Source organism: Pleurodeles waltl, chromosome 6 (genome assembly GCF_031143425.1).
Source record: "Pleurodeles waltl isolate 20211129_DDA chromosome 6, aPleWal1.hap1.20221129, whole genome shotgun sequence".
Lineage (NCBI taxonomy): Eukaryota > Metazoa > Chordata > Amphibia > Caudata > Salamandridae > Pleurodeles > Pleurodeles waltl.
In genome coordinates this window covers 412,656,661-412,669,879 of record NC_090445.1, presented here as the reverse complement: position 1 = coordinate 412,669,879, position 13,219 = coordinate 412,656,661, and the positions used below count along the sequence as shown (strand labels likewise).

The 13,219-nt window shown below is 46.9% G+C and overlaps 1 protein-coding gene across 1 annotated transcript in view; it reads right to left on the bottom strand.

Moving 5' to 3' along the window:
* GNAT2 (G protein subunit alpha transducin 2) overlaps positions 1-11,479 on the bottom strand; it is a 78,883-nt gene extending 67,404 nt beyond the window's left edge. The window contains exon 1 of the mRNA XM_069238357.1: positions 11,171-11,479. Coding sequence (XP_069094458.1) covers positions 11,171-11,288 — 118 coding nt within the window. The 5' untranslated portion in view covers positions 11,289-11,479. The remainder of the gene's footprint in view (positions 1-11,170) is intronic.
* Between the last annotated feature and the right edge of the window lie 1,740 nt (positions 11,480-13,219).

Genomic DNA, 13,219 nt, shown 5'->3' with positions numbered 1-13,219 from the left:
GATCGCAATTGATGGGAGAGGGAGAAGTCCAAATTTTTTTAAGAGTAAAGTCTAAATGATATTTAAAAAAATTTAGAAAGTTGATCCCTCCATTGTCTCTGGATTGTTGAAGTTTGGCTAAATAGATACGTTATTTACGTTTGTTCCATTACAATCGTGTGAACAAACTAATAATGGATTTGAAAAAAGCCAGAAAAAGTGTAATTGGGAGCACAGATAAATAGAAATTTATGATGGGCGACAACATCATTTTGATTGGTGCTACTCTTCCCCACCATGGCAGATGTAAAGGAGACCAAGTATCTGACATATTCAAGAGTTTAGATTTTACTTAATTAAAATTTGTTTTAATGGAATCCTTGATGGAGGTGGAGTAAAAAATACCTAGACATTTCAAGCTTTTGGAATTCCAGGTGAAGTCAATTTCTTTAAATAACTCATGATAATGTGGAGTTCTGTCTTCCATAGATGCACAATGCGTCAAGTGCAGTCTGTATTGCATAAGCCAATACCTGCTCTCCTTTGCACCTGCAGTTCTGCCTCCCTTGGTTTAGCAGTGCTCTCTGCAATAGGTATAGTTCTGTCTCTCTCATATAGAGTAACCCCCTTCCCGCTTCCTATCTAGTTCTGTCTCAGATAGGTGTTCCCTGCTATCTGCATCATGTGCAGTGCTGCCTCCCATAGGTATGGCCTGCTCTGCATCAGTCCTGCTTCCAATGTGCCAGTCCTGTTCTCTGCTGCATGTAGGTCTGCCCCCCCAGAGGGGAATCCTGCTTTCTGCTACTGCAACTGCCACCTTTCACGGTTTAGCCTGCAGTTTGTAGCACTGATGACACCGATGACATCCGGAGGATTTGAAGATATTATCACCTTGGAAGGAAACTCACTTAGGAAGCCATCTAACTAATGAGGCCATCTGTTAGGGCTAATCCTGCTCTATTCTTGTCACGGCCTGTTTGAGGTGGATGTCCCCAGGGCTCGTGGGCCCACGCAGAGAGGGGTCTGCATCTCTTTACCGCCTCCCAGGGGGTACCACACAGGGTGGTACAACATGTCAACATCTCATAATGAAGGGGTACTACTGTACTGCAACACATCACACAGGAGTGGTACTGCTGTAGCTCAACATGACCTACAGGAGGGGTACTACTGTATCTCAACATGACCTACAAGAGGGGTACTGCTGTACCTCAGCAAGCCCTACAGGAGGGGTAGTACTGTACCACAACATGCCCTACAGGAGAGGTACTGCTCAACCTCAACACGCCACACAGGAGGGTACTGAACCTCAACCCGCCATACAGGAGGGGACTGAAGCTCAACATGCCACGCCAGGAGTGGCACTGCTGTAACACAACATGCCACACAGGAGGGGTACTACTGTACCTCAACACGCCACACAGGAGTACTGAACCTCAACATGCCATACAGGAGGGCACTGCAACTCAACATGTCATACAGGAGGGGTACTACTGTACTTAACACACTATACAGGAGGGGTACTACTGTACCTCAACACACTATACAGGAGGGATACTACTCTCCCTCAACATGTCATGCAGGAGGGGTACTGCAATATCTCAACATACCACACAGGAGGGGTACTACTGTACCACAAAAGGCCACACAGGAGGCTACTGAACCTCAACACCTCATACAGGAGGGTACTGAACCGAAAACACGCCATACAAAAGGGGTACGACTGTACACAAGAGAGTTCTGAACCTCAAAATGCCACAAAGGAGGGGTACTGCTGTACATCAACATGCCCTAAGGAGGGGGTACTGCTGTACCTCAACGTGCCACCCAGAAGGGTCCTGTACCTCAGTACGCCACACAGGAGGGGTACTACTGTACCTCAACATGCCACCCATGAGGGGTACTGCTGTACCTCAACATGCCACACAGTAGGAGTATAACTATACTTCAACCAGTTAAACAGAAGGTCTACTATTGTACCTCAACATGCCCTAGAGGAGGGGTACTGCTCTACCTCAACACGCCACACAGGAGGGTACTCAACCTCAACATGCCATATAGGAGGGGACTGAAGCTCCAAATGCCACGCCAGGAGTGGCACTGCTGTAACACAACATGCCACACAGGAGGGGTACTACTGTACCTCAACACGCCACACAGGAGTACCGAACCTCAACATGCCATACAGGAGGGCACTGAAACTCAACATGTCATACAGGAGGGGTACTACTGTACTTAACACACTATACAGGAGGGATACTACTGTCCCTCAACATGTCATGCAGGAGGGGTACTGCAATATCTCAACATACCACACAGGAGGGGTACTACTGTACCACAAAACGCCACACAGGAGGAGTACTGCTGTACCTCAACCTGCCCTACGGGAGGGGTACTGCTGTAACTCAACAGCCCACACAGGAGGGTACTGAACCTCAACACCTCATACAGGAGGGTACTGAACCGAAAACACGCCATACAAAAGGGGTACGACTGTACACAAGAAAGTACTGAACCTCAAAATGCCACAAAGGAGGTGTACTGCTGTACATCCACATGCCCTAAGGAGGGGGACTGCTGTACCTCAACGTGCCACACAGGAGGGTCCTGAACCTCAGTACGCCACACAGGAGGGGTACTACTGTACCTCAACATGCCACCCAGGAGGGGTACTGCTGTACCTCAACATGCCACACAGTAGGAGTATAACTATACTTCAACCAGTTATACAGAAGGTCTACTACTGTACCTCAACATGCCCTAGAGGAGGGGTACTGCTCTACCTCAACACGCCACACAGGAGGGTACTCAACCTCAACACGCCATACAGGAGGGGACTGAAGCTCAACATGCCACGCCATGAGTGGCACTGCTGTAACACAACATGCCACACAGGCGGGGTACTAATGTACCTCAACACGCCACACAGGAGTACTGAACCTCAACATGCCATACAGGAGGGCACTGAAACTTAACATGTCATACAGGAGGGGTACTACTGTACATACCACACTATACAGGAGGGGTACTACTGTACCGCAACACACTATACAGGAGGGATACTACTGTCCCTCAACATGTCATACAGGAGGGGTACTGCGATATCTCAACATACCACACAGGAGGGGTACTACTGTACCACAAAAGGCCACACAGGAGGAGTACTGCTGTACCTCAACCTGCCCTATGGGAGGGGTACTGCTGTAACTCAACAGGCCACACAGGAGGGTACTGAACCTCACCACCTCATACAGGAGGGTAATGAACCGAAAACACACCATACAAAAGGGGTACGACTGTACACAAGAGAGTACTGAACCTCAAAATGCCACAAAGGAGGGGTACTGCTGTACATCAACATGCCCTAAGGAGGGGTACTGCTGTACCTCAACATGCCACACAGGAGGGTCCTGAACCTCAGTACGCCACACAGGAGGGGTACTACTGTACCTCAACATGCCACCCAGGAGGGGTACTGCTGTACCTCAACATGCCACACAGTAGGAGTATAACTATACTTCAACCAGTTATACAGAAGGTCTACTACTGTACCTCAACATGCCCTAGAGGAGGGGTAGTGCTCTACCTCAACACGCCACACAGGAGGGTACTCAACCTCAACACGCCACACAGGAGGGGACTGAAGCTCAACATGCCACGCCAGGAGTGGCACTGCTGTAACACAACATGCCACACAGGCGGGGTACTAATGTACCTCAACACGCCACACAGGAGTACTGAACCTCAACATGCCATACAGGAGGGCACTGAAACTTAACATGTCATACAGGAGGGGTACTACTGTACATAACACACTATACAGGAGGGGTACTACTGTACCTCAACACACTATACAGGAGGGATACTACTGTCCCTCAACATGTCATGCAGGAGGGGTACTGCGATATCTCAACATACCACACAGGGGGGGTACTACTGTACCACAAAAGGCCACACAGGAGGAGTACTGCTGTACCTCAACCTGCCCTACGGGAGGGGTACTTCTGTAACTCAACAGGCCACACAGGAGGGTACTGAACCGAAAACATGCCATACAAAAGGGGTACGACTGTACACAAGAGAGTACTGAACCTCAAAATGCCACAAAGGAGGGGTACTGCTGTACATCAACATGCCCTAAGGAGGGGTACTGCTGTACCTCAACATGCCACACAGGAGGGTCATGAACCTCAGTACGCCACACAGGAGGGATACTACTGTACCTCAACATGCCATCCAGGAGGGGTACTGCTGTACCTCAACATGTCACACAGTAGGAGTATAACTATACTTCAACCAGTTATACAGAAGGTCTACTACTGTACCTCAACATGCCCTAGAGGAGGGGTACTGCTCTACCTCAACACGCCACACAGGAGGGTACTCAACCTCAACACGCCATACAGGAGGGGACTGAAGCTCAACATGCCACGCCAGGAGTGGCACTGCTGTAACACAACATGCCACACAGGCGGGGTACTAATGTACCTCAACACGCCACACAGGAGTACTGAACCTCAACATGCCATACAGGAGGGCACTGAAACTTAACATGTCATACAGGAGGGGTACTACTGTACATACCACACTATACAGGAGGGGTACTACTGTACCTCAACACACTATACAGGAGGGATACTACTGTCCCTCAACATGTCATACAGGAGGGGTACTGCAATATCGCAACATACCACACAGGAGGGGTACTACTGTACCACAAAAGGCCACACAGGAGGAGTACTGCTGTACCTCAACATGCCCTACGGGAGGGGTACTGCTGTAACTCAACAGGCCACACAGGAGGGTACTGAACCTCAACACCTCATACAGGAGGGTACTGAACCGAAAACACGCCATACAAAAGGGGTACGACTGTACACAAGAGAGTACTGAACCTCAAAATGCCACAAAGGAGGGGTACTGCTGTACATCAACATGCCCTAAGGAGGGGTACTGCTGTACCTCAACGTGCCACACAGGAGGGTCCTGAACCTCAGTACGCCACACAGGAGGGGTACTACTGTACCTCAACATGCCACCCAGGAGGAGTACTGCTGTACCTCAACATGCCACACAGTAGGAGTATTACTATACTTCAACACGTTATATAGAAGGAGTACTACTGTACCTCAACATGCCCTAGAGGAGGGGTACTGCTGTACCTCAACAGGCCACACAGGAGTGTACTGAACCTCAACACACCATACAGGAGGGTATTGAACCTCAACACGCCATACAGAAGGGGTACTACTGTACCTCAACATGTCACACAAGAGAGTACCAAACCTCAACATGTCCCAAAGGAGGGGCACTGCTGTACCTCAATATGCTCTACAGGAGGGGTACTACTGTACCTTAGCACACCACACAGGAGGGTACTGATCCTCACCACACCATACAGGAGGGTACAGAACCTCAACACACCAGAAAGGGGGGGGTACTGATGTACCTCAACATGCTCCACAGGAGGGGTACTACTGTACCTCAACATGTTCAGCAGGCAATGGCACCACAGCACTTCAACACGCCATAGAGACAGTGGTACTGCTCTACCTCAACACCATACATATTGTTACTGAACCTCAGCGCTTCATGAAGGATGGTACTGAAGCCAGCTAGCTAATAAGGCCATCTGTTAGGGCTAATCTTGGTCTATTATTGACACAGCCTATCTGTGGTGGATGTCTCCGGGGCTCATGGGTCCAGATGGAAAGAGGCCTGCATCTCTGTATCCCCTACTGAGGTCTGTATCTCAACATACCACACAGGAGGGGTACTGATGTACCTCAACTTGCCACACAGGACAGGTACTACTGTACCTCAACACACCACACAGGAGGGAACTGAGCCTCAACACACCACACAGGACGGGTACTTCTCTACCTCAAAACGTCCCACAGGAAGATACTGAAACTCAGCACGCAAGAAAGGAGGGGTGCTACTGAACCTCAACATGCCCTACAGGAGGGGTACTACTGTACCTCAGCATGCCCAGCAGGCAGTGGCACTGCAACAGTTTAACATGTCATAGAGACAGGGTACTTCTTAATCTCAACACACCATACAGGAGGGTACTGAACCTCATCACATCCCGCAGAAGGCTACTAAAACTCAGCATGCCATGAAGGATGGTACTGAACATCAAAACTTCATGCAGGAAGGAACTGAACCTCAACACATCATACAGGAGGGGTACTCAGGAACGTCAGCATGCCACACAGGAGGTACTATACCTCAAAATGCCCCACAGACAGCAGTAGTGCAGCTCTTCAACCCATCATATAAACAGGGGTACCACTATACATCTACATGCCATATAGGAGGGAACTAAACCTAAACACATCATACAGGAGGGTACTAAACCTCAACATGCCACACAGGAGGGGCACTGCTGTACTTCAACATGCCCTACAGGAGAGGTACTAGTGTACGTCAACACTCCACACAGGAGGGTGTTGATGCTTAAGCCATACAGTAGGGTACTGAACCTCAACTCATCATACAGGAGGGTGCTGAACCTCAACACGTCATACAGGAGTTAGCAGCTTACTGTTGCATCCAAACTCATCCTTCTTTATGGGGTACCACAGTATATCAACACAACCCGCAGGGAGTATCACTGGACCTCAACATGCCCTTTTTGAGGGAGTCCCACTGTACCTCAACATGCTGTTCACCTAAATACTCCCTACAAAAAGGGTACATCTGTACCATAACACATCTTACATGAGGGGGTACGACTGTACCTGAAGATGCCATCCATCTGAACATGCCCTGCACAAAGAGATAGCGGTGTACCTCAACACACCCTGCATGGTGGGGTAAAACTGTATCTCAAAGTACCCTACAATATCGCCTACTGCTCTGCCTCAACATGAGATACTGATGTGCATTAAAACAGGCTACATTAAGGGATACCTCCAAATGATACAGACCCAAGTGGGAGAAAAGTACATACCTCTGTCACCTCTCTGGTGTTTTACCTCAACACGCTCTCGAGGAGATGTAATTGCAGTACCTCAAAATGCCGTACAGAAGGGGGCATCACTCTACCCCAATTCATTCCACACCAAGGAGTACCCCTGTACCTCAAAACACCCAGTAGAAAGGAGTCCCACTGTAATTCAACCTGCCCTGTTTCTGAATAAGCAGTACACAAGGGAGGACAGCTGTACATCAACACATTCCAAGAAAAGGTACCACTGCACCTGAAGGTGCCATGCACCTGAGGCCCAGCACAAAGAGATTCCAGTGTACCTGAACACATCCTGCTTGATGGGGTACCACTGAACCTCAGCACACCCTAAAATACGGGTTACTGGTCTACCTCAACATGCCCTGTACATTGAGGTACTGCTGTGCCTCAAAAATCCCTATATTAAAGGGTAAAGCCAATCAGTCACAGATCGTAGTGGGAGAAATGCACATATCTCTGTCACCTTAGTGGTGATTTACTTTGACATGCCTTACACAAAAGGGTACCTCCAACCACTCATAGATCCAAGTGGAAGAGAAATCTTGAACTCTGTAGCTTAACATCCCTTCTCTGGTGTTGTCCTTTTTCTTGAGCAGGACACCCTGATCCACTCCATATCCAAGGAGGAGAAAGCTTCAGATCTCTGTAGCTTCTCATTGTGCTGTACTTCAACATGCTCTTCACATGGATGGTGCACCTTTGTGCAGGATGAGTAGAGGCACAGCACCATGGAGAAGCTGCAGCAGTCTGAACCTCTCTCGTACTTGGAGAATGAGGACAAGGCCTTTGTTGCATCTGTGGTGTTGTACCTCAACACAGACAATGGGAAAAGATGTTGCCAGCTGAGGCAACAGACAAGCAACCGTGCTGTCCACACCTCCATTGCATCACATGTGCAATACCTCAGCAGAGTCCTGCGATGACTCTGGAATTTAGTTAAAATAGTGAATGTGAAGCAGTCCTCCCTGCCTCATCTCTTTGGTGCTATTTCGCCTTAACACAGTCGTGTTTCCCAAGAAAGCCAGTGCTGTACCTCACCTCAGCTCTTCATGGAGGGTTTCTGCTGAGGAAAGGGGTAAACAGATGCAAGGGCGAGTCTGTATGTTATCTCGTAGTCTCAGTCAACCAGAAGATGTCATATTTTACCCTGGGCACTAGCCTATCCCAGCAGAACATTCACACAACTTATTAATTACAATATGAACATTGTACCCAACACACATGTGGATAGATATTCATACCCTGTTTACAGATTATGGAGCCTTTAGGTGTCTTCCAAATACTCAGCAGTTTCAGCCTACTACAGTTTGTTAGCCTGGCAAGCATAACATACTTCACACCCAGATAGATATGTGTATTATTCAAAATCTGCACCGATCATATAGCATAAATACATGGGGCCGAGTAACCTTTGAGTATTACACAGCCTATACTGTATGCACCATCTAATAGTCCATCTGCAGATAATGTATTATGTCTAATCAATACATTGAACATATGGAACATGGCTTACCGAAAATAAACTGCATAATTCATGAATTATCGACAAAAATATATGTACATCACCGACGCATACACACAGTATCTTGGGTTTAATTTGTACATGCAATATATGCTGCATCCAGCACATATTACATCTACCCAGACCATCTTCCAGTGTGTGTGTGCTCAAAGCAGCACCTAGGATGTACACAGGGCTCTCTACCCCAAAGCCCACAGGCTGCACCTCGGTGTTTCTGGGGAGAAGGCAAACCACAGGCACTTCATGTAGCTCTCAATGCCACCTTTGGACCTCTGGGAGTTTCCTAGCCACATAACAATCCATATGGGAATTCCCATTGCACCCTCTCATTGCATGCGTCAGAGGCAGGGCTTTAAGTGGGCCGGGTGCCTCCAGGTCTCAGACCCGGTAGTAATTTTAAATGAACTTCAAAACGGTCTCTATCGGGCCCTATGTTCTCGTCCTTAACTTTACTGGCCAAAACACTCATCCATTTATAAACAGCGAATCTAAGAAACGTTTAAGTAATTTACTTCCTGTTTATATTTCACATGTATTACTAAATCTTGCATTGCCTCAGAGTGTTAGTCATTTCCACAGTGTGGTGTTTCTGTATTTATTTCTTGCAGCATATCACTCTTGCACAGGGCACACTTACTGAGTGGCCTGCAGGTGTTGTTTACGGGCTCTCGTTGAGCTCTGGGTGCGAGTTTCTCACGGTGCCTATAGATCAAAAAGGTGTTCAGAATTCATGACCCTTCAGTCTTTGGCCTCTCTATTCAGAGGGTACGGAGTGTGTTCCAGCTGAAATGTTGATAATGTGCAAATGTATGTGAAAGAAGTAGTTGTCAAAACATTGACAAGGCAAAAGTAAAAGAAAATGTTTGATTCTCAGTCTCAGAATTTGAGCATTGAAACATTTCAAATATTAATAATGTATTGCAAAATCATTGTTGTTACTAATTTACCTTAAACAGCTAAGAAGCATTGGTAAAGCCAACAGCCCTGGCTCGTTTAAGGTGTCTGTTATTTGTGTTATATAGCTGGGTGCCATAACAGGAAGCTCAGACAAGAACCTAACTACTCAAACTATGGAAATCGCAGATGTGTAGTTTACATGTTTAAGCTACGTCCTTAATTACGGTTGCCAAGCCCTTTTTAGAGCCCCCCCTACTTTTTTCATCCCACTTAAAGCAAAGCGTCATGACGTCATCATAGAGAGAACTCTTTGAAATGCACAGGCTGGCTGCAAAGAATGGCAAGCATCTTTTGTTGTGCCCTTATCTCCTTTTCATATAAAGGAAGCTTGACCTGGAGGCTCAGGCTCCTTTAAACATACCATACCCCCAAGAGCATGGAGTTTAATGGATGTGTAGAAAGAACTCTCGGTGTGCCGAAAAACTTTTCTTTTTAATTTAGTGTTTTGGTATAAGGGTCGTGATCGAATTTTCCACAAGTGCAATCTATACACGAGATCCTCAAACCATCTATACCTAAATAAACTCATTTACTTTCCCACTAACTCGCACAAACTACATTTAAACATGGAAGGAATTATTTGCTAAACGTACACGACCAAACACCTTCAACAACATGAACAAGGGTTTTATTCGAATCGGATGAAAGCATCCCTAGACTAAAGGAGCACCTCGGTTGCCACAGTACTACTAGAACATGCCATAAAAATTGTAATATCACAACAGAACACAGTCTCTCTGCTGGGACTTTATACACCATTCTTAAGAAACATCAATCCTTTACTGTGCCTGTTGTTCCAAAGTGCTGCCCAGGAACTCATATAGTACTTCCACTCAATGAAGCCTAGGAAGGGAAGGAATACATGGTTTGTTTTGTTTTCAGTAAAGGTGAGTAGTCTTTTGTTAATTTTCAAAAGGATTGGGAGACTGCTGTCTTTGTTAGGGAGTTGGTGCTGTTTTCTTTTGCAGTTTTACATTTTTGTTTGGTTCCTTTTTCACTTGGGTTGGACAGCTGGGTTCATTCTGTTTAGTTGGATTACGGGACTAGATAGTTTTGGTTTTCGTTTTTTGATAGGTTTGAGGCTTTGGTTAGGTTTTTTTATCAACAGTGGGTGGTTGATTTTAGGCATTAGGTTTGACAGCGAGTTGTGTTTGTGTTATCTTTTTCAGCAGGCTATTGGTTATCTGTAGACTCAAGCAAATTATTTTGGTTTTTTATATGATTTAAGTGTGGTGTACGTTTGTTTTGGTATTTCAGTAGAGATGAGTGTTTGTCTTTGGGTATTCAGGTATGATCAAGTTCTCATTTTTGTTAGCAGGATGATGGTCTGTGTTTTTTCTAGGATTGAGGCGCCAGGAAGGTAATTCTCGAGAGGGGCTGGTAAAAGGGTTTTAGGATTTTTTACATCGTTTAGTGAATGCTTTGTATGTTTTTCCTACAGTTCCAAGATGCTGATTTATTTTTCCCCAGAAGTGATGGAGCACTGGGTTAGGGGATGTTCAATAGAAATGGAAGGTTTACTTAGAGCCGACCTGACTAGGTGGAGGTGTTAGTTTGGGTTTTTCAGTATGGTTGTTCTTGGTTTTCTGTAGGTATGAAAGATTGCTTTAGGGAGATGTTTAGGAGGTTAGTAGTGAGTTTTCAGTAGGATTCATCGGTTGTTTTGCATTTTTCAGCTAAGTGGAAGGGTCACTTTATCATGAAGGTGCAAGGGCTGTGTGCGGGGCTTTGCTTACCAAGAAGTAAGAGTTTGACTGTCTTGGCATCCTTGTCGGCATCTTCCTGCAGCTTTTTCTCCAGCTCCTTGGACCTCTTTGCTAGCTCCTTATCCTCAGCACTGGCCCCACTCCCCATGCTGTCGGTGTCCTCTTGCTCCAGCTCTTCCCTTTCAGGAAACCCCTCCAGTGGGGAAATTACAGAGGAAGAAATGGCCGCCGGTCTTCCACGAATTAAGGTTGGATGAATCAAAGGGATGGAAAGGACTGCTGGATCCTGGCGGCTAGGGACGTTTGGCTGCCCTGTCCATCTCTCCAACCTTCTCTCCCGTTACCTTAATTCCCAGTGGATAACACCGGCTCTTACTTGAGATTGGGAGTTTTCTTAAATCTCCCCACGTGACAGATGGGAATCCTATTAAAAGTCTGAGAGGTTAAAGATGATTGTCTGGTAAATGCCAGGGAGGCTAGGCTCGAGGTACTCTGTCAGGTCCACAGTAGCCCATGCTGTAGTTCTGGTTGCCTGGAGCAGCTGAGCTATCAGCAACCCAGGGGTTAATTCAGTGTCCATTTGCAAAGCCAAGCCTGCAGTTTAGGCTCGCAAATCAGAACCCTGCTGGGCTGAATCCTCAAGCAAACAATAGACAGACCTGCCTACCTTCTCCAAAGTATGTCTGAGTTTCAAGTATGTAAGTCTTTGCGTTAGTACTCAGCAGCCCAGAGCATCCATCCCATCAACGGGGCAGCTGTGTCCGTCCCCTATTCTAATATTGAAGATGACACAAAGGACCATGGCGCCTGGACGAACCAGGGTCGGAAGTGACGCAATCCAGCGAGAATGTGTTTGAGGCCTGGACCAAAAGATGGAGCAGAGCATGTGAGTAGGTAAAGTTAGTCGTGGAATGGCTTTCTGAAGACGGAGTGCCCTACTCTGCTTATGACCAGTCACGACACCCCTTCCTAGCAGCTTCAGCGGTGATGCCACGGTGCCTGGTCGGCCATCTGGCGACAGCAGCCGCTATCCCAGGGCCGCTGATGCGACGTGACAGAAAGCAAGTGTCATTAATCGCTTTCTACACTTGGCAGGCCCCGCTAACTGGGTAATCATGCTCTTTCCACGCCCGCCACCTAAGCGCTTTAAAATGTAGGCTTTGCTGGGCTAATCTCATCCAGCCTCGCTCCTTAGCACCCTCCATCGTGGCTCCCCAGCCCCACCCTCGCCCACTGGCTCCTGGTTGGCCCTGCATCCCTGAGCCTTTGATGGGATTATTGTCGCGCTCAGTGTATTTCAGGTGATGCAGGTGGTGCAGGCAGGCGTAATATCTGTCCCTGCTTTGGGGGTTATATTTCCAGCCTCTTTGAAGAGGAGGGCAACGTACAACAGGAGACAAAGGCGAAGATCAGGGCGCTCAGAAAAACAGCGCAGTCTGAGAGCCTAAACGCAGCTTTTGCGTAGAAAAAGCTGAATTCTCTGCACGTCACCCATTAACATTTATAATCTATATTTTTTGGGTCTGTCAACGACGTAATACCAGACATATGAATGAAGAGTGCTGACTGAAAGCCCCTACAAGTAAGTATATCATACTTATATTTTTAGTAAAATCAGAAACATCTATAATTGATTAAATGATATGTATAATTGCAGTAAAACCAGAACTTCACGGCTGACGCCAGACCTAATAATAATAAAGTATATTTCAGACATAATTTTAGTAAAATTAAAATGTCTTGGCTAACGCCAGACTTGGAGAAAACAACAACCAACAAGCGGTGTTTTCTTACGTTTAAAGAACCACGGACCCGAAATTTTGGTCCAACAGTGTTAAATAGAAAAGTGTTACCTCCAACTGAGGTAATTTCAAATGCGTGGAATTAGCGCCACCTAGTGGTAGCCACTGCAAACTACAATAAAATACATGTTCGGGGTGAAAGTCTCTTTCACCCACCCAAGGCCATCAGCTATATCCAGCATGTGGGCATGATGCTTACGATGCTTCAGGGGCAGCTCCTCCGCTAAGACGGAGGAGCGTCGCCTCCCCATACTCCTACTCCCGCCAGCAGCTGCAA